At 42.7% G+C, this 21,969-nt stretch overlaps 1 protein-coding gene across 3 annotated transcripts in view; it reads left to right on the forward strand.

Moving 5' to 3' along the window:
• Window positions 1-545: 545 nt before the first annotated feature.
• SNX10 (sorting nexin 10) overlaps window positions 546-21,969 on the forward strand; it is a 34,519-nt gene continuing 13,095 nt past the window's right edge. Inside the window, exons 1-4 of one of the 3 annotated variants that reach the window (XM_074537704.1) lie at window positions 546-613; window positions 4,097-4,185; window positions 16,271-16,327; window positions 21,809-21,895. In XM_074537704.1, the coding sequence (XP_074393805.1) occupies window positions 16,304-16,327; window positions 21,809-21,895 (111 nt within the window). In that variant the 5' untranslated portion in view covers window positions 546-613; window positions 4,097-4,185; window positions 16,271-16,303. Of the gene's footprint in view, window positions 614-4,007; window positions 4,186-16,270; window positions 16,328-21,808; window positions 21,896-21,969 lie in introns of those variants that run through there. The other 2 variants (XM_074537718.1, XM_005480884.4) reach the window with 2 other exon arrangements.

Raw genomic sequence — 21,969 nt, forward strand, 5'->3', positions numbered from 1 at the left:
CTTAACTAAAAGGCTTCTAAAAACCTCCCGGTAAAGCTATACTTTTACTGTCGGAGTGAGATGCGTACTAAGGTAGATGTGAGATGCAGCACATGGGGAGCGGACAACTGAGGTGTTACAAGTCGTAAACACCAAGGGGCCCAACTCAGTCAAGGTGACTCAATCATGGGACGCAGATCCCATCAGGACGCAGATCCCATCAGGATGCAGGTCACAGGACACCTCCATGCCCGCTCCGCTCCACAGGCGCGCCCCAGGGCTCAGCCTCCTCCCCTCCCCGGTGCCTGGGACTGTCAGATCCTCTGTTCGAGGAAAGCCTCTCTGCCCCTCTGAGTCTCCCGACCCGGACTGTCAGAGCCTCTGTTCGAGGAAAGCCTCCCTGCCCCTCTGGGTCTCCGGGCCCGAGCTGTGAGATCCGCAATTCGAGGAAAGCCTCTCTGCCCCTCTGGGTCTCCCGGCCCGGGCTGTCAGAGACTGTGTTCGAGGAAAGCCTCCCTGCCCCTCTGGGTCTCCGGGCCCGGGCGGGGCGGGCAGCGCAGCCCCGCCTGCTGTCGGTGACGCGCCGGCTTCTCCCGGCTCTGGGCGGCGGCAGGAGCGGTGGCGGCGGCGGCGGGTGAGCTGTGCGGGAGAGGGATCGGGACTGGGATCGGGAGCGGGATCAGGATCGGGGGGTGTCAGACCTCCGCCCAGCTGGGGGCCACCGGAGCGGCTCCGGCGGGGCTGTCCGGGTTGGTGGTGCGGGGCTCGGGGTGCGGCCGTGCCCCGGGCTGCAGTGCCGGAGGGCGCTGCCGGGCTCGGTGGCACCGAGCGGTTTCAGGGGCGGCTCGGCAAGCCCTGGCCCAGCGGGCAGCCCTGCGGCCCCGGCGGCGGCGCTCGGCTGCTCCCGGCCCTTCGGAGTGTTTCCCTCCCCGGTCTCTGGCAGAGGGCTCCGCCGCGGTTTACGGCGCGGTAAATGACTGCCCTTGGCAATGATTAACGCCGGGCAGCGGGAGATTTGGTTTAAGCAACTACTAATCTTGTTTTGGTCCGCTCCTCTTTGTTTTGCTGTGGCAAATCCATCGCCTTTGGCAACTGTGATCTAAAGATCACAGGGATGTGCAAACGCTCAGTGTGTACATATATACGTATTGTTATTGCTGTGTATATACATTATATAACATGCAGTGTACATATACAAATATATAATATATATCATAGCGTGCTTTTGTATTAAATGCAGTACATTCGATGTACTGTTCTGTTAAGTCAGGAGACTGCCTTATGTTATTTTTAAATTTCTGTGTTGTCCAAGTTAAGCAGCACGAGAAATTTTTAGGTACATATGAGGACAGCCTATGAAAACACAGTATGCAATCAAAACTAACAGATTTTATAAAGCAGAGCAAGTTCCAGTGTCTGAGGGTTGCTGGGTTTGCCTTGGGTCCTGTTCTGGAGCCGGGCACAAATGCACGGGGGCAGCTGCCGGTGCTTTTCCTTGAGGCGCTATGTTTGCTGCTCATCTCGCCCTTGCTGGGTTCACACCCCGCGACACAGTCGCCATCAGATCAGGACAACTGGCTAGGTGTTGTCACAGCCCTTCAAGGATTCTAAGTAAATACTGCCTCATTCTAATAGCAGCCTCCAGGGAGGAAAGGCAGGTGGAAGTGTGGAGCCAAGCTCTTGAGGATCAGCGTCTGGCCCACACCGGTGTGTTTGAGGCACCCACCTGGCTTATGCCCACATCACCCATAACCCAAGGGAAAATGAAGCTGGAGTTTTCATTGCCTCACATTGACAGAAATAGCTCAAGTGAAGGGAAATGTTTTTCTATTTGTGCTAGGGACAACTGAAACTGAAAGTAATGCAAGGCAGGGCCTTCCTGAATGACACAATACTGGACTTTCTTTAGAAAAGTGGAAATACTAATGTTTCTTTGTGTAGAAGATGCAAGTAATAATTAGGCCTGACTCAGCCTAGGGTGTTATTTATGATGCTTGACTGGAAATCCAGAAACCTCTTGTTTATGATGTATATTTTGCATTGAGTCTAAGGAGTATTTGCCTTTTAATGAATTTAAAGATCTTGTATTGTTACACCATGGTTGTGTTCATAGAAATACTTCTACCTTTATTATAGATGATGATGATTATTTTAAATTTTATTAGGAAAATAATTATACTTGATTATTTTTTCTAAAAGAGGGAAATATTTTGAAAATATTACTTCGAAGGATTTTTGCTCTTCTACCGTTGCAAAACAGCTGTGATTTTCCATGTTAACTCCTGTTTGGAGGTTAGGCAGCCCTAGTGTAGCTGCTTGAGCTAATTCTGTGATTTCTGCATGCCCACAGTGATGAGGTGCTTTTAGCAGAGGTGCAGTGTAGAGGTTGCACATGAGTAATGGTTTGCTGTGCTGAGGCTCCGCGTGTCCTCACATTTCCCTTCCCAAGCACTAATCCATACTGAGCAAAAACTACTGAGCATTTGGGTGAAACTGAGCAGTTCTCAGGCCTAAGAACAAGTGGAGCATTGAATCAAACCATCAGTTGGCAAACATGGTGGACTGTCACCATTGAGCCAGGCCTGGTGACGTGACTGATGCAAGGCAGTTCAGCGCTACCACTGAACAGATGGGGATCATCATGATGAGGCTCTGTGAAGGCTCTGTTCACAGAAATTTTAGATCCATTGTGCTGCTGCTAAGAAACCCTAGAGTACGTTTCCTTGATGCTTCCCTCCTTCCTTCCCCTGGCAGCTTATTTCCCCTGCCACAGAGCAGCATTGCCTTTGGCCTGCTGGGCCAAGCCTGCAGATCAGGCACTTGCTTCAGTGTGGTGTTCCCCTCCAGCCACCCTCCTCCTGCGGAATGAGAGATACTCTCAAGGGTACCAATGCAGAAGTTGGGGCCTTTCTGACCATAAAGGGCTGAATCAGTCTTGTGGTCTCATTTCAGTCAATTTTTGCTCAGTGTGTTTCCTAATTGCCGTTGTTTTGGGCAACTGCAACCTTCTCTGCTTTTATCACACAATTTTCTAACTTCTGTGTGTGAAAGAAGGAAGCACTCCTCTGGCAGGTTGATTTTAAAAGAAAATGAAAACAAAAAAATCAAACCCAAAAGAACAAAACCCACACTGTGATAAATCACAAAACAAAAAAGTTGAGAACATTTACTCAGGACTGCTGGGGCTGTTTCTTGCTTCCTGGAAGTAGGTAGGTAGTATGAGACAGGTGACAACTTTGGTGTGTCATATCTCTGCAGTGTGTCACATGGATCTTATTTCCATGTGTGTGGTGTGTAGTATGCATATGGTTTTGGCCTTTGTAAACAGAGGAGTAAAAGAGATCTCTATAATTTAGGGTATTGTGGTTTTTATTTCTTCTCATTAAATATTTTGCATATTTTTATTATCTAAAATACAAAACCTCAGCAACTTTTGTGTTCTTCCGATAAAAATACAAAGAGAAAATGCGTCCTACAGTAATTTCCCAGCTTCTTGGCAAGATAAGTCTTGGAAAAGAGAAGCAAATCATGCTTCTTGTCTACAGGGAGTTACATGCACGAGTTTGCTGCGTAGTGTTTGGCTCTAGGCCTTCGTATCATAGCTTGCTAAATCTCTGAACAGAAATTAAGAATAGAAACATCTTTCGTAAGCATTCTTCTTCCCCAGCTTGGAGGCCGAAAAAAAAAGAAAATAAATCCAGAAGAATCCTTGATTAGTATGTTTACAAAACATTCATATTTTGTATATAGAGACATTGAAAGACAGGAAGGCAAAAATAAAAATCTTGTCATGCCACTTCATTGGTGGCTGCAGGTGTGACCTCTCCACCCACAGAAAGCGGACTGCCATCACAATTTCCTTGTTGGCAAAAGCTCCAACTGAATTGCTGAGAGCTTGGTCAACAGCTCTCTGTGCTGTTAAAATCAAGCATCTGTGGGAGGGAAGGAAGAAGCAGAGAGACTGCAAAGGCAGCTTGGAGCTGAAAACACTTGCAGCAGCCCTGGCACAGACAAGCCCTCATGGTGGGAGATGTTGCAGAAGGAGCAGGATCTCCTGAGGAATCCATCTACACTGCAAGGGTCAGTGGCCTGATGTGTGTGGCTGGTGCCTTTCCAGGTGACTGTCCAGAGGGATCCAAAACACTTGTGTGAGGCTGGCACATGACCTACAGTTGATCCACCCTCTTCTGGAGCAGCAGCTGAAGAGTAAGTAGGACACCTTGTGAGCATTCACAAAGACATGAACATTAAGTTTATCTGTCTGAATCCTGCTTGTCCAGATTTCCGTAGAAAAGGCGGAACAGTGGGAGTTCTGATGGAACATAATCGAATGATGAAATCACAAATGGTTCTGCAATTCCCACAGTGTTCCTCCAGGGATCATCTTTCAACTTGGAGAAATTCAAACCAGTATTTGTCTTCTCAAGGCCTAATTAGTGAAATGTCTTCACAGAATCCTTAAATATCCTCAGGGCTCCTGGTTTCAGTTTCCTTTCTGATTTTGTTGGGCCTGTTCTCCACAGAGAAAGGAGCCCACATGGTCTGCCAGCCCTTGTGCTGGCCCTTGACTTGCTCCCTGGTGTGCTTACTCCTTCAGTACTTCGGGTACAGACATAACTAACATACATACTGTGTTCTTGCTTGTTTTTTGCTGCTTTGCTAAAAGTCTGCAGTTAAACAGGGCATGTCTCTGGGTGATGCTGTGCAGGTGTTGCTCAAGGTGTCTGCAGTACCCCAGCACTGCACGTTGTCCCACTGGCACCTCAGCCTGACTTATGTCAAACTGTCTCCCAGTATGGCAGGTGAATTCATCAACAGATATGAACCTTGAAAAAATTACTACAGAAAGCATCACTCTGTGGGCCTGGCCCAAAAGGAAGTGCTTGAAGGACTGAAGGGAGTTTCTCTTTGCTCCAGCATCTTCGTATGCCTGGTGTTACAGACTGTCACAGAGCTGAGGGGCAGGATGCGCACCATCAAGTTCCATTTGTTTGAGAATGGGTAAACAAGGAATGATTTCATTATGGATCTTCCCTCTTGTGCATAAAAAGAGGAAGCCAATTGCCCTCCATGCCTACATTTTGTGGTGTGGAGGAATTTGTTTCCTGAGATTGAAAGAATTTGAGGCTTAAGAAAATTACTTCTTCCTTTCCCTTTCTTCTCTACCAGAGATGTCTAGGAAGATGCACTCACTTATAGCTAAAGCCATGTTTCAAAGCCAAATGTTCTACTCCTGTAATAAAGCATCTATTTTTACTGTAGAATTGACAGTGAGTAATTTACTCTGACCTCTGTTTGCGTGCTGCCCACGCATCCTTCCAGTTCCTGCTCCTCCTTTCCCTCAGGGAGGCCCTAGCTGCTCACCTACCTTGCTTCTTGTGTACAGCAGCAGTCACCAGGTTGTAAGTTCTGCCTTCTATTAGTCTCATTGTTTTAATTGTGTAATGGTGATGTGTGGTTTTAAATTAGTCATAACTTTAGCTTCTGTTTTAATGAGATCTTCAGTTGTCTTCCCAGAGGGGAAGGCTTTGTTTTCTCAAGAGCAGTGTGTCTTTTCCCAGAAGAAATGAATTTCTACTAATGACATATGAAAAGGTGAGGTGGCAGTGGAGGTGTTGGGGAGTGATTACAGGGAGAAGGGACATATCTGCAAGTCTCAGGCACTGAAGAACATCTTGATAATGCCAGAGCCTATGACGTGCCAGGCGCTCGTGTATAAATAGTCACGTTGGCACACAGTGTCATTGCAGTCGTGCTTTGGGAACAGCTGAGTCTAACAGCCTTGTCTCTCATGCACAGCGCGAAGACACCCTCACGTGTCTTCAGGCATGTGAAATAATAAGGGTGATGTTTAATGGCTGGGACACGAGTTGTTGTGCTCCCCAAGGATGTAGGACTACGTGGCATTTGTTAGGTCTGTCTGGCCACTGGTTGCAGGTGTGACTGTTTGGAGTTGGGGAGGCAGGAAGGCAAATGGCTCATCCCAGATGAGAGAAAGCCCCTTGTCTCCCCCTCTCTGGGTGGATGAAGAGGAATCACAGAATATGCTGAGCTGGAAGATCTGTTTGACGTGCTGACTGGGAAAAAGATGTCAACAGTAGGATGTAATCAAGTGCTAAACCTTAGAGTAGAAATGCAAGATCCTCTCCCAGCTGAGGTCTTTTTTTGTGAGCTATCCACAGATGAATTACAGGGGTTTAATGCAAACCATGGTAGGTTGGTGTTAATAGTGTAGGTCAACTTGCAAAGAAAATATCTTGATTTTCTCAGGAAAACATCAGTATTTGCACCAAACCTTGTAACTAATGCAAGATAACCATAAAGATAATTTGAAGTCCTGTGGACTATCTTTAAGAAAACATAAGGCAATCTTTAGGCTTCAGTCAAACTGGGAAAATAATATCCTATGCTATAGCATATGTGCATAAGCAATCATTTTCTTTCAGAAAAGGATTCTTTCTTTTTCTCCAGGATTTCCAGAGTCACAGATCCTTTGCACCAAGGCGACTTATACACATTAAATATCTTCTCTTTGAGCAAACCTATTGGTTTGCTTGAAAAAGAAGGCTTTGGGACTTACAGCATCTGACCATCACTGTGTAAACACTAGTTGAAACTCCAGAATTATTTTGACCACCTGAGGATCACTAGAGCTTCTGTCATTCCAACCTTGGGTGGTAAACTGACTTGTCCTAGACCATCTGAAATAGAAGTTTGTTGTGGAAAAATCATGTAGGTTCATGTATATGATTGCCCTTTCACTGGGTTTCTGGCAAAGTTAAATTCTAAGGAGTGCTGCATTTTCTCCATAGGCTTGGCTAAGCTAGATAACTTTCCAACCTTGAATAGCTTTATTCTCTCTTTAATGTAGATGAAATTCTGGATTTCAATGGTCAGTTAATAACTAGCTTTTATAATTACAAAAGTTGTATTGTTTTTAGTCTAGATGACTAAAACATCTAACCATTTTCCTTCCTGTTCTGCCAGAACAATAATACAGACCCTGTCAAGGACAGTGCTATCTTTACAGAATGCTTTCTGAGCATGTAAAACACTTGCTGTGCTTAATGTGGTGCAGGATTTGAAACTCACCTATAAAGGGGAAATGCATGCTCAGTAATGGCTGTTTACATCTCCAGTGACACCGAGTGACCTACTTGTGTCAGTTCTGCAGAAAAATTACTGGCACTGAGGTCTAGGCTGGATACCTGCAGTGGGGCTTCCCTCTGTGGGCAGCCAACTGCAGGGGGTGTGTGGTAGCTGGTACCTTCTGCTCCTGCTTGGTCTGGGCCCTTGGTTTCGTTGGGGTGCTGTGGCTGGGGTTTTGTTCTGAGATCTGGGCCGAAGAGCAACATCACTGCAACATCACTGTGTTTCTACAAACCAGTAGGGCTGGGGAGAGGATCTCTTGATGGTTGTCAGATCCTTCCAGCCATGTGAGGGACATTTGGTATGGGTTTAACTGTAGGACCACAAACTAGGACTTCTAATTCATCCATTCCTAATGTGTAGGTTTCAGCTGGTTTAGTTAAAAGTGTGGTTGTATGAATTGATACTTGTTCTAAGACTGGATTGTGCTTTTTTTGGCCTGAAGTAAATTAAACCTAACAGGTAACAAAAAGAATAGGACTGGGCCTGTTGCAAGTGTTGCAAAAGAAAAGGACTTTCTGGGACATTGTTTATGACCATAAATTATTTCAACTGGTGACTTCGCATGCATTTTCTCATAGTATTTGCCTCTGAAGCGCTTACAAGCAGAAAGCAGACTGGGACTTCCAAAAGTTTAGTGTATATCTTCTGTGTTTAAAGACAGTGACTAATAAATGAACTTGGAATAAGCATTATTTAACACAAACCAGTTTCCTCTTGATCCACTGTTTTCCCATAGGCTTGCCATACAGATCTTTGCATTCTGCTCATTTCTGCAGCACCTGTTCTGTGAGAGTGAAATCTTTCTCCTACTGAAGGCAGAATTTATTGTTCGGACTACTTAGTGGTCTACTTGAATTCATCACATGGGTTTGGGCGCTGTGAAAGCAAGCTGTGAGCCTTACTTGTCCTGCAAGCACTGTTTTCTACGTTTGCATCTCTTACCATTTGATCTTGAACAGTGTTTGTTCCAGGCTGACCAGCAACTTCTTTGACTTGGCTGTGATGGCAGAGCAGCCAAATGCTGCTTTTCTTCTCTCCCTCCCATTTTTGTGTATTTGCTATGCCTCCTGCTGTTCTCTCACAACTTCATAAAGAAGTTTGCCACATCACAGGTGAGCCTCTTGTGCCAGGAACTTGCCAAAAGCTGATATCAGTCTTATAAAGTCAGAGTGCAGCAGTGGGGTGAAAACAATAAAAACCACATCTTAAAACAATAAACATTTTATTGTTTTATTGAAAGCAATAAAAATCACATCTCTCAAATAAATGAGAGGTAGAAAATCTAGGTAAATGGATGAATCACTGATCCTCAGCTTTTCTTACTGGTCAGTCTCATGAAAAGTTTATCCTGCCAAACATTGTTTGTTTTTTAGAATTGCCTGCTTTAGTAATAAGTAACACTGTTCAGAAGCCCTTTGCTTCCAAAATACTGTTCTCATGCCACTGGCACAGTCTAGCTTCTAGAAAGGTAAAAAAGCCCGTTGAACAAGTGAACTCACTGTTAATACATTCTTTATTGGTTTATTTGATGGTTGATAGACCCAGGCCACAAAGTGGTGCAATATGTGTCTGCAGCTACACAAATGTGACAGCAGTAAGATTTTGCATCAGTGATGGGCCATCTGATGCATTCTTCAGGGGAAGAGAGCCCAAAGAGTGAATTGCCATAGTGTGAAGGACTGGATATCTGATCCAGCTGCGCTGTTGTAGTGATCTGCCATGGGTTTGGTCGACTTAAAAGACACAAGAGACACAACAGCTGGAAGAGAGTTGATCAGAATGCTTTGTGGGCACACTATATTGACTGCAGTATTTCCTGTCTTACCCACTGTCTTAAGCTGCAGTTATACAGACTTACAGACTTAGGATCAGTCTGTCTCAGGATGTTATTGCTTAGCTGTTCATTTCATTTTTTACTGTATCTGTGCTGGGTCTTTCCCAGCCATCTCCCCAGACCCATGTCATGAGACTGGGACTTCTAATTCTGTGCTTGCAGCCAAAACGATAACTTTTGCTTTACTTTCCTCTCTGGGCACAAGACCAAACACTTCCTGGATTGGAGCAGGTAACACATCACAAAAATAGATGCTTTGATAGCATAAGGAAATCTGCAGCAGGAAAAAGGCTGAGCTGGAATGTGTAGTGCTAAGTAACAGCAATTCAAGCAGCAGACAAAAATTGTATCATAAATTAAAATATTTTGAATAAGCAAAAAATGAGAAATTTCTGGTACATGAGATTCAAAGTGTCTCAGCGGGTAAGTCAGGAAGGAAGGGGTCAGGTGATGGCAGCCTCTGCGTCTGAGAGACAGAGAAGGAAATGTAGTGATAAGACTGCATAGTATTTGCTGACTTTTGCTCTACTTACTCAGCAGCAAAGATAGCTTCCATCAGCCCTTCTTTTCCTGTGATAAATAAAAAATAATGATTACAGGGATACCTTGAGCAGGATACTGTTTTTAAGGTAACTTTATTTTATTTTATGCAATGAGATACTTAAGTCTTGAGAAAAACATGATTTTTGAAAGAAAGACATATACATTCTCTGAACCTTCCTTCAGAAACATTTAATATTTTTCTTAGGAATTTAATCTATGTTCTGAAGTGCTGAGACGTTAGTCTCTTTACAACTCCCATCTTGTTGGTTTCTAAAAGTAACAGCTGTCTCGTGTTGTTTGTAACTTGCATCGTGTAATAAATACCTAGGGCAGGTTTATCTTTCTGTGTTGGTGTACCTTGTAAGATCTCTGTGTGGTTTATGCACAGTGTGCACATCCTCACTCGTCACTTCTGCAACTGAACGGAACTGTCACTTGCTAAGTACACAGTGCTGCTCAGCAAGTGGCTTAGCCTGGAAATTACTTGCTTCTTTCCCTCTCAGAGGTAGTTTCAGTGCCAGTGGCATGCCTGTTTTGTGTAAGTTATCAGTAAGAAGCCTAGTGCCTGTCCAGTGTTTTGCATGTTGAGTACAGCTGGTTGTTTTGCCAGCTTGCCAAGGCTGCTGTTTCTTCTGAAATTGATTTTTTCCTAGCTCAAGGAATCTCAAAAGCTCCCTGGAGCAAGTTCACTTCTGAAACTTTACCTGGAAGGTCACCAATGCTGCCTTCAGAGACTGCCTTATCTCTTTGTCAGCCTTCTGAAAGTGTCCTAGCAACAAAACCTGTGATTATGTATGGCACAAAAATAATTTTGTGTAGTTTAATCTACTTCTTATGCTCCATAAAAATTTGAAAGAGTAGCAAAGGCAGGCTCCCATGGCAGACCAGCTTGACAGGCTGCCTGGAAGACACAGGAGCTGGAGCTGCAGGAAAGTTCTGAGTGGCCCCCTGGTTGTCTGCAGAAGCAGTGGCAAGCATTAGCCCTGAGGAATAAATAATTACTGTGACCAGCTCTGGCATGTACTGTTTTTTCAGTGATTTGACCCCCAATTACTGTTCTGTAGTTGTTACCTGAAATCCCAAGATGCCTGTGTTAGCCTGTGTAGCTTCTATTAAGAGAAAACCATAGCAGTCCTCTGAGATCAGCAACCCAATGAAACTGCAGAATATCCATGGAGTCCTTTGGTTGTGGGTATATCTGAAATTTGAGCCTGAAAAAGAAAAAAACAAACAAAACCCCCTTCCCCCCCAGAAACCAAACCAACCCATCAGTAACAACCAAAAGAGAATGGGGAAACATCTGAATAGCTCTCTTCTACTCTGAACAGATTTCTCAGTACTTCTTCCTTGTTTGTCTTTAGGCTTTTAGAGATTTCAGAAGGGCTTGGCGCGTAACTCGTGCTGCTGCGCAGCAATGTTGTATTAACTTGAAGCAATTGAAAGCATGGTATAATACCACTGTAATTGGAAATCTGTGACCCACACCTGGCACTGTAATCCTTGTGATGTATTTATTTTGGAGGGCAGAGGGAAATTAGTATTTTTCATTAACTCTTTGATTGTGAAGTTCCTCTGAAACAAATGAAAATTTCTTATCTATTGTCTTTTTTTTTTCCTTTTTTAATGATCCAGATTCATCCTTCTGGTAAAACATGTCTTACTAGCCAGCAAGATTGCAGGACAGGGGAATGGCTGACTGGGGAGAAATGCTAATGTAATGGTTAAGGAGAAACTGTCTTATACCTCATGGCCATAAAAAAGTGTTTAAAAACCAAATGAGGTGAAATTCCATAGGAAGGAGTAGTTAACTAAGCATCTTGGCAACAGTACCTGGGAATTTCAAGTGCAGCCACAAAGGGATGATATTTGGCAGTGCCTTTCTACATTGTATTGTGGTGGAAAGGAAGGTGTATGAATTCTCTTGGTGGTTTGGAAAGCTCCCATTCTTTTAAAAGCAGTTTAGACAGTGTGCTTATTTTTTTCTCAGCAGTGAAGTGATTGTGCTCCTACTGTGATACAACACTGATGAAACTGGTACTTTGATCCTGGGAAGTGAGAAGGATTTGCTCAAGGGGTACTTCATTTTGTGGACTTCACTAAGGAGGCTGCACACCCCTGACTTGTGTATAGATGAAAATGCTCATGACTTTCATACTCCTTTCACTTTTGACCAACAGATCCTTACAGTAATTTGCTGAGGGTGAGGCAAATAACCATCAGGATAGATAAAAGGACGAAATGTGCTCTGTGACCTGCACAGTGTGGAGTTTCAGTCCTCACCATCTGGTTCATGGACAGTGAGGAACAAAAGTGAACTCATGGGTCTGATCAGTACAGTTGGGTTGGCCACAGGTGTGAAATGGAGGAGGTGAAGTAGAGTTTGAGTTATTGTTGATCGACTGAAAGTCCCTGCTTGAGGAGCAGCATCTGAATAAGATTTTTCCCATCAACAAGAGCAGTAGTTCTGTGATAGCCATGTATCCAATTACTGTAAATGCCAAGCTGTGTTAGGATGTGGTCAATTTGGCAACACAAAATGCTGTGTTTTTATAGGTTTAGGGTTTTTTTGAGCTCTCCACAGCGTCTCTTTATTATTCTTCCTGTTCCTCCCAGTTCTGCCATCACCCCTGCCTGTGTATTTTCCTTACAAATCCACACAGATTGCTTGCCTTTCAGGAACATAGTGTGGCCAGGTGCACATGGGCATGTTCTTTGACAGTGAGCTCCATGTATGGATGCAGCTGAACTTTCTACAGGCTCTAAATGAAAATTATTATGACTTTATTTGGGTCTTAAGGTGAGCAAACCACAAAATGCAGGAAAGACTTGTAAGCAGTTAGAGATTCAATTTTTCTCTCTTTCTTGGTCATATTGAAGCCTTTAATTCAAGTTTCATTTGATACTGATAGTGGGAACAACCCCGAAAGCACAGCTGAGGACTTTGCTTATGACTGGATAGTACTTTGAATCATCACCAAGGTCTAAAACTAAATCACACTTCCCCTTTAAAGTCTCAAGGTGGTCATTTAGTTATATGATTAAAAATAACCAAAGATGGATGGATGGATGGATGGATGGATGGATGGATGGATGGATGGATGGATGGATGGATGGATGGATGGATGGATGAGCTGACTAGCTGCATTTATCCTTGAGAGGAAACACTGACCACATGGAATGCATGAGCACTCCCAGGGCAGATAGGGATATTGCATATGTCACTGCCCAGTAATGAGTGAAATTGTAAAATTTCAGTGCAGCTAAATATAGCTATTGGTGAGGCAGCCAGGAGGGCTTGCATTTGTTCATGCTGTTCTTAGAGCAAGTTGATGTGGTTTTTGTCTGCACTGCCACTTGAGTTTTCATCTTTCAGTATGAGAACACTGGGGAGAAATCACTTCCTCCTTCAGGAGCAGTCCATCTACATGATAAAAGGGTATATCCCTAGTAATGTTAGATTATCTGTTTTAATTTAGATTTTAAAACAGAAACTAATCTCTAAAATATGAAATAAAATATAATACTTGATATTATTTATCTCTTACCCTTAAGAAGAGCACTGCAGTTTATCTGTTTTCCCTAAGAAAAATACTGCAGTACTTGTGTTTTTTTCCTCCCTCTTCTTCCTGGTTCTTTTTCAGGCACAGGAAGTATGGCAATTCATCCTACGTAATCTTCTTGCTTTTGAGTGGTTGCTGTTAGCAGCTGTGGAGCTGTTCCCTGGCAGTTTTGTTGGTTATGCAATTAAAAACCATAAAAATACATACTGCAAGAAGCAGTTAATATAGTATATGAAACAAACAAAAAAAAAGAGAAGTTTTCAGACTGATAATGGATCAGAAGCAGAACAAAAACTTACTCAAAGCAATGTGGGGAGGGGTTTCCCACCCTCAGCAGAAAGTGTTTTATCAAAACTACAGACCGACCACTGGCTTTTTTTGATTCTGTTTCCCAGCACTTGTTCATTTCCCTGTCAGAGGAAATTTTGCTTAGAGTAAAAAGACCAAAAGATTTATTTGTCTTCTGATAGCTGTTTTTCTCCATCACTGGTATTTTGAGTAGTTTTCTCTCAAGATACAAAGATAACTTCTTAAGCAGAAGTTTCACTAGCTTTGCTGTGTGTTCTGCTTCACTGGCTTCTCTATGTGTTACAGAGGTTCCCAAATATATGTCTTGCTACCAGACAGAATATTGCATTCAGTATATTTGCAAGTGGCTGCAGCAGGACTGGGCAATCTCACTGAAATCAGTGAAAAAAGGCAGCCTTGGGGGGCATGCATTTCCATTATTGATTTTTTTTTTCTGAATTACTTGATGAAAAACTGATGTATTTTAAATATTTTAGGAAGCTTTTTGGTGTTGAAATATTAATTTTTTGCCATTAAATATTTAAAATTGTGGTGGCTGTTTGGAGTTTAAGCCATTCTTGCTAACCTGTACCAACACATAACTCGGTCATTAGAAAAACAGATGACAGAATGAAACGTGCTATTTCAGCCTTGTCATTTGCTAACAGTGTTAGGAACGAGATATTTTGGGCTTGCATAATTTCTCACTTGAATCAGCTTAGAGGCCGGAGAGAAACACACTGCAGAATCTGATGGAATAAAGATACATAACTGGAAAAAAATTTTGCATTGCCATTTTGAAAAAAAAACCTCAGCACATTCAAACGAGAAAGGGGGGAAAATTACATCAAACTATATCGGTTTACAGCTATACTCAGTGGGGAGAGATAGCACAAAGAATCTTCTTCAAACAGCCTGAGCCCAACATAGCTGGTTTTTTTGTCTGTACTCAGCACTTGTGAGGCTGCACCTCGAGTCCTGGGTCCAGTTCTGTGTCCCTCACTTGTGAAGGACATTGAGGTGCTGGAGCCAGACCAGAGAAGGGCAAGGAGCTGGGGAAGGGTCTGGAGACTGGGTCCTGCAAGGGGCAGCTGAGGGAGCTGTGGGTGTTCAGCCTGGAGAAAAGGAGGCTCAGGAGAGGCCCTATTGCTCCCTGCAGCTGTCTGAAAGGAGGCTGGAGCTGCCTGGGGACCAGCCAGTGACAGGGGAAGAGCACGTGGTGGTGACAAGGGGAAGTCAGTGACAGGGGAAGCTGCACCAAGGAAGGTTCAGGTTGGACCTCAGGAAGAATTTGTTCACAGAAAGGGTTGTTAAGCATTGGAATGGGCTGTCCAGGGTGGTGGTGGAGTCACCATGGATGGAGGTGTTAAGGAAACAGCTTCACATGGGCTTTAGTGCCATGGTATAGTGGACAAGGTACTGGTCAGTCAAAGGCTGGACTTGATGATCTTGGAGACAGCTTAAATGATTATGCAATTCCATGAAAGGCCTGTGATGTGTGCTGGTGCCCTCCTGTGAGGTAAAAAGCCAATTATCTCCCTAAAAGGAAAGTTTATAATATACTTTTGCATTAACAGCAGTTAGCCCCAGTGAGCTGAATTTTCACCCCCACCTTGCAGAGAGGCTTGACACTGATGAGCCTGTGCAGCAAGAAGTGTTTGAGTGCTCTTCTATAACTTCAACTCGGAACATACATGCTAGTTAAGCATATATAAATGGAATTTAAAAAAAAAAATGTTTTTGTTATTCCTATTTTATCACTACCTTTCTAGCTATGGAAGTGAAATGATGGCCTTATCTTTATGGAAATGGAACTGTACAATGGCACCCTTTAGGATAAAGTCTTATGTACGGTCATTTTTATTTGGAAACAGAGTATCCTATTTTGATACGACTGACCCTCTAGAAATTTGACAACAAAGTGGTTGTTTGTTCCAGAGTAACTTCCTGGTCCAAGAAATGTATATGTGCTTATCTTTGTGCTCTGTTTTATTAAAATGGGTGGGGTTTGTTATTTGAAAGTGTTTGTGAGAGGCATTGGGCAGGGGTGGGGTGTTCAGCACTCCTTGGCTGGGCTTGCCGTAAATATGTAGTTGTATAATAACAACAGCAGCTTCAAGCTCCATATCACTAAACAGGAGATGGTGTGTATATAACCTGGCAAGTAAATAAAGCTGTCCTGCTCTTCCCATGTGGGCACCTGTCCTGAGCAAACTGTCCAGTTTATTGGACTGCAGACACAGTTAAAAATTTATTGGGATTTTCAACAAAAGAGGAGATTTAAAATATAAGTTAATGACAAGATATTTCATTTTGGTCTAATTATCCCCTCCCTACAAGGAGGTTTGAAAACACAGATGCTGTGAAATTTAGCCTGAGTTTTAACTCTCCTGAGGAATTCAAGCAGTTTGTGTCTCCATTTCTCTGAGTTTGAGGAAGATAGTTGAGATTTGGCATTTGATTCTTTTGACTCAGATGTTTTAGGGTCTCTGGAACTCAGCTGCAGTCCCACAGACTTGTTCCTGGTTCCCTGTGAGTGAGGCCCAGGCAGCACTGCCTCGGCTGTGTTTGAGCACTGGGAATGCTGGCTCAGCCAAGCTCTTGGAGGTGGGTGTGAGGATGAGCCCTGAGATGGCTCTTGGAGCATAGAAGAAAAGCACTGACTTCAGAGATGAACTGGACTGTCAAGTGTGACAAATATATAGAGAAGGGGACTAGCCCAGTGCTTCTAAAAAGGGACTGTTTTAAAAATTAATAAATTCTGAGTTACAGGTAATGCAATGTGTTTTCTGCCATATATGGCACTAAGCCTGGCTTTTTCCACTGTCTACTAATAAAGGGCAAAAGTGATAATGACCTTTAAATAACTACTAAATACCAATCTGATGTCTATTTTGTTTGGTTTTTTTTCCAGGTTGATTTTTTTTTTTACTACAAACCAGTGAAGATGACACCAAAACATGAAAAACAGGTAAGTGATATCTAAGCTTTAATAAAAAAGGATTCAAGTTGTGGATTGAATTTCATTATGATTCGCATAGATCAGGGAAGACTGGTTGTATTCTTCATACTTTTAGTTGCCAGGATACAGAATATTCTGGAATGATGCAGTGCCAGTTGCTTCTGTTAAAATCTGATAGAAGAATCAGATATTCAGTCAGAGTGACTGTGCAGAAAGGGGTCAGACACTGAGACAGGAGAGGAGGCTTTGGATGGAGTCTTCTTTTTATCAGTTTTAGATATTTTATAGGGACAATGGTTGGATCTGGATCTGAGCTCTGATTACCAGCTGCATGGACCACAAGAATCCTTTTTGCATGTTCTCTTCTGCTCAGTCCAATGAACATTAAAAGTTTCAACAAACTATTTTGTCTCAGCTCTTAGTCTCATCAGCCTTACTACACAGCATGAGTGGAGTGAAGATGCCAACATCCACAGCATGAAAAGTGCCCTGTCCTTTGTGGCTGATCCTTTTACTAACAGGCAACCTGATGGGATATGCTATTTTTCTTGGAAGCTTTGTGGAAAATTACTCTTCAGGGTTTATTGACTAATCACATGTGTAACAGGAGCACAAGCTCATCACCTGATACAGTCTTGAGCACAGACATTTGAATTAAAATGCAGCTGAAATGATTAAATACAAATAGTCAACCAATGTGAGATTGTTTTTATTCCTCCTTCTTGTGGCAGATTTTCCCCTCATATTAAAAACAGATATTTCCATGTCAGATTTCCTATTTTCCTAGTAGGAAAATGTTAAGGGATTTCTAAGAAAGGCACATTTTTTGTGATCAGATTCCGTATAGAGAGGCTTCTGCCTTATGCTTTTCTCTGAGGAATCCATTGCATTATGCAGAAATATATCCTAGAAAAGAGAGAAGGGGAATTAAAAAAGAAACAGAAAAATTAAAAGAGAAAGATTTATTGTGTTTTCTTCAGCTGCCTTTATGGGTTGTTTTTCCTTTTGAGGCAAAATGGAACATTTTGTTTTTCCATGCTTGTGTCTGTGTGACCTCAGTGCTGTCCTTATAGTTTCCTGTCAACACTCATGTTCTTTGCATGGATCTGTAACCATGAGGGAGTAGGTGTACTCCAGATTTGGGTGTCACTTTGGCTGTTTAGTCATTTATGTGTGACCCTATGTACTTGGACTGCTCCTGGCCTTGAGGACAGGGTAGCAAAATACCACCAGTGCCATGCTTAAACTGGCTGCTTTAGCCAGGAACTAAAAGGCACATGCAGCCAGAGAAACTGCTCTGCAATTCCTGCTTGTTAAGTAGTTCTGACTGCTTTTGGGGCAGATTTGAAGATTCTGAATATTCATGAGGATGTTTAGGTCAGCATGGCTGCTGGGCTCCATATCAAAGCTATAGCTTTGGCAGTTTGGACAGAAAATTGTTTGTCTCTAAATTTAGTAGTTTCCAGAGAGAAGGAGTAAATAGAGATGCCACATCTTCCAGTACCTTTCTTTTGAGTATATAGTGTTTCCAGTGCAAGAGGCCTCCTTGCCCAAACCTGGACACTTTTAACAGCAAATTTTGGTTTTGAGAGAATTGTTGCTCTGAAGCCTTACAGGACACATATTCTTGAATACATTGATATATATATTGTGCCACTCAAAAAAACCCCAACAATACAACCAAGAAAAAAAGCAATGAAAAAACAAAACTGAAAATATGTGTAGTGTGACATAATAGCTAGATAGATCTGCAGTTCTGGGAAAACAAAGCAGCACTGGGCAGGAGGGGGAGATACCTTGTACAGGATTGCAGCTGGCAAAAGTAAAAAGTCCCTGAAACCTTGGCTGTCTTTGTACTGAGTCTCCCATGTTGTACAGCTGGACTACAGTGCAGTTTTGTGATGATTAAGTTAGTCTTCAAGTGGTCTGTGGGATGGAGAGGTCAGCGTCACCTCCCCCAGGTGGACAGTGCCTTACTTGAGAAAAGACTTACGTATTGAGAGTGTCCTCAGTTTTATAGCAAAATGGGGAGGGATTGGAATACATAGAGAAGAGAAAGGTAGTTATTACCCAGTGTTGCTGTAATCTCCTGGTTGTTTGTGACCAGTGAATGCAGGATGCACTGAGCATATAAACAGCATTCTCGCAGAGGAGTGAGTATTCTGCCACCCAACTCTGCTTGGACTATAACATAGCCTGTATATGAATACTGACCTTTACTCTAGGGATGCAAAAGCATAGGGACCTTTTCTGGCAGTGGATCATCACTTACACTGCGTGGTTAGGTCTGCTTTGATTAGAGCAATGTTCTTTTCCCAGTGGGATCTTGTATTCTGGAGGAGACTTAAAGGTCAAGAGAAGGAACAGTCTACATGTGGAATGCCACTGTTTCAGAGCAGCAAAATCTGTAATAGCAACAACACTTCCTGGATTCAAGAGATAAATAGGGGAAGTAACCATAAATCTTGAGAAAGGCTGTACATTTTTATTTTTCATTTCTAGTTGCTTACTGTTTATCTTGCTTCATTCTAAACTCAGTATTGTCATTTTTTCGGTAAGGGGGGAAAGAAGGAACACCCACTCTTCTGTTGAAATCCTAGTGTTTCAAATCAAAGCTGACAGTGACTGTGTCTGAGGGTTGCATTTTGCTGAGGTGCTCTGCTGTTCTGCACATCATTTTTCATCTTGTCTCAGTTCTTTACTGCTTAGACACTTCCTGCCATGGCATATACAGCAGGTCTCATTTCTTTGGTAGGTAGAGTCTGAAGGGTTTTAACTTCCTCCTTGTTGAAACTCAGTGACTAGTTAATTGCAAGTTAAAAGTGTACAGAAGTTTTCCAGTGCAAATCTTGTGGTCTGGAATGATTTGCAGAGTAAACCATAGCTAACCAGCAGCATATCCAATAGCAACTTTTAATCGCAATACTTTGGTAAAGGTTTGAAAGAAGTATTTTACTTCAAAGACTATTTTGATTCTGTACAAAGGAGAAGGTTATGGAAGGTTATTTGGAAATGGGGTAATTTGGGGAACCTGGACAAAAGGAAAGTCAATAAGAAGCTGATACAGCAGTAAATGAGAGGAAGGAGGCTGAGGTCAGGTTATAAGCAGGCTGCCTGAGGTTGTGACTTCTGTGCTGCACCAGTTGAAGGGAAAATGAGTGCAGTGTCCTGTTCGAAGCTTCTTGGCATAATTTCTCTTCTTCCACTTGCAGGACTGTTGCATTCAGTGCTCAGCAAAGGAAAGAAAGTATGTTGAGAAGTGGTTGCAGCTTTGAAGAGGATTGGGATACAGGGAAATAGGAATTTGGGGAAGACAAAAACTTGCAACGTAAAAAGATGGTACAGTGGGTCTGAAAGTCTGCTCTACCTACCTACCTATGTATGGTAAATACTACAGGCAGTGAGGCAGGTGGAGAAAAATAACCCAAAATGATGTCCTCTCCGGTGTTCAGCACATTGCTGAATGTCTTCTCTGGAGCTGAAATAACTTCCTCATATGTCCCACAAGTGTTTTTGTAAAAGTAAAGGCATGACCCTCAGCTGGTAAAAATGATTAAAACTCTGATCATTTGTTCCTCTTGTGTCATGCTGGCATGGGATAAAAAAGCTGCAGGGGAGATTTGGCCCTCTGGTGCTCTTCAGCAATGAAAGAAGCAGCAGAGGTGGCAGGAGGAGCCTTTCAAATATGCTTTATTTGGCAAGGTGTTCATGATACTCACCAGAAGGGTAACCACCAATTACACAGAAAACACCCCTGGGATCAGGAGCTGGGCTAAGTAACATAAAAACAAAAGCTGTGTCCAGCCATCAGGCCACAGGCTCCCCATCTCAGTAACACCTGGAAATCAGGGAGGGAAATGATTTCATGCAGACCTTGAATGTCTCCCTGCTACCTACAGAGTGCAATGGCTGTCCAGGAAAAAGTGTATCTTCATCTTTCAAGGTTGCTATTGTTCTCCTGTCAGTCCACTGAGGGTTTGCAATGGTGGTACATGCAGGTGTGTGTTAGGGGAGAATACTTGGCTGAGGAATAAAGCTTTTATTTCTGATGCCTTTCGTTTGGACGTAGGAAGACGCGCTTTTAGAGCTTTCTAGTTCAAGATTTCTTGATTTATGCAAATATGCACTAAAAAAAGCATGTTTTTTTACCAGAGATACTGTCATTCCTCCCACAGTTGATTCCTGTACCTGGAGATCCTGCGCAGTGCCTTCCTCTCAGGGGGAATACATCTACAGTTTAAAGTGATACACTTTTCTTTAAGTCTTTGCTAGGTGGTTGGCTTAGCTTTTGGGGTGAATAGCTTATTTATGCAATTGGAGTAGGGCAGACTTTACATGTACTCCAGAAGTAGCTGGTATCTAAGCACACTTTTGACCTTTGTATTTAAAGGAATATTTTCCATCTGTCGTAGGAAGGAGACCAGGACACCAGCTGGTTCATCACAGGTCCCGTTTATTGAAGAAAGTATCAAATACTTATACAGCAAATAATAAGCTTATGAATATTCTGTAAGCCAAGCAATCTGTTGGCTAAACTATACCATGAACTCTTCCTCATTACTTAGGGGTTACATCTCTCTTTTCTCATGTCTCTTTCACTATTTGTTATCCTACTACAGCTAGGCCCAAGGACACACTATCTAGCAGGTGCAGGACTTGGAATTAACCACGGTTTTGTACTTTTCCAGTCTTTAGCCAGCCAAACTCCCAACATCCATCCTAGTGTTTTTCTTTTTTTTTGTTTGTGTGGGTTTTTTTTGTGTGTGTTTTTTTTTGTTTTTTCTACAACAAAATTTTGATCATTAGCTGAAAGTATTGAGAAACATCTAATTCTTCAGTCTTTTCCAATTCCCATTAGTGTTACATTACAGGAACGTCCACAGGCCTTCTCTCTCCCTCTCTTGAAACCCCTCTAAATTATTATATAAATGTAGAAATCATGAGTAAGTAAGCTAGATACGACAACTTCTACAACAAAAACTCTATATGATTGTCCCTTCGAAATGGGGAATTTTGCCCTGCAGTGTAGCTGTGTTGCTTCCTTGGGCAGGTTGATGGAACAGAAATGCCCCAGTGCCATATCTGCAGCTGTGCTCTTTGTCAGTGTTGATTACAAATGTGGGAAAAGCCTGAAATACCTGCCTCCTTCTCCTTTACATGGGTGACTTTGAATGTTAGACTTTCAGTTTGTCCCTGCCAAGATCTCGTCTCCCATGCATGAAACATGTATGACTTTTCACAGTGTTACTTAATCTGAAATATTCCTTTTCAGCTAGCAATTTGGCAGGGACTTTCCCAGGCATGTGGTGTAGCTCAGATGATTCATTGCTTTATGCTTCTCCATTTATAGGATTGCAAAATTCAATAAAACAGCAGTTCAGCTTTTAATCTGACTCAGTAGTTTGTGGAACAGCAGAACAATCAAGAGAGTCTTTAAGGCTGCCTTTGTCTTCTGAAATTAATTGCTTGATTTTTATTATGCACTTACAGGAATTTGTAACTGTCTTGGTGCGAGACCCCAGGATACAGAAAGAAGACTCATGGCATTCTTACATAGACTATGAGATATTTATTCACGTAAGTATAAAAATATGAGAACAGATTCTTCGGGCTCTTATTGCTGTTCCTGTCCAAGCCAGGGTTGTCTTTGG

This window comes from Zonotrichia albicollis, chromosome 1, assembly GCF_047830755.1.
Source record: "Zonotrichia albicollis isolate bZonAlb1 chromosome 1, bZonAlb1.hap1, whole genome shotgun sequence".
Taxonomy (NCBI): domain Eukaryota; kingdom Metazoa; phylum Chordata; class Aves; order Passeriformes; family Passerellidae; genus Zonotrichia; species Zonotrichia albicollis.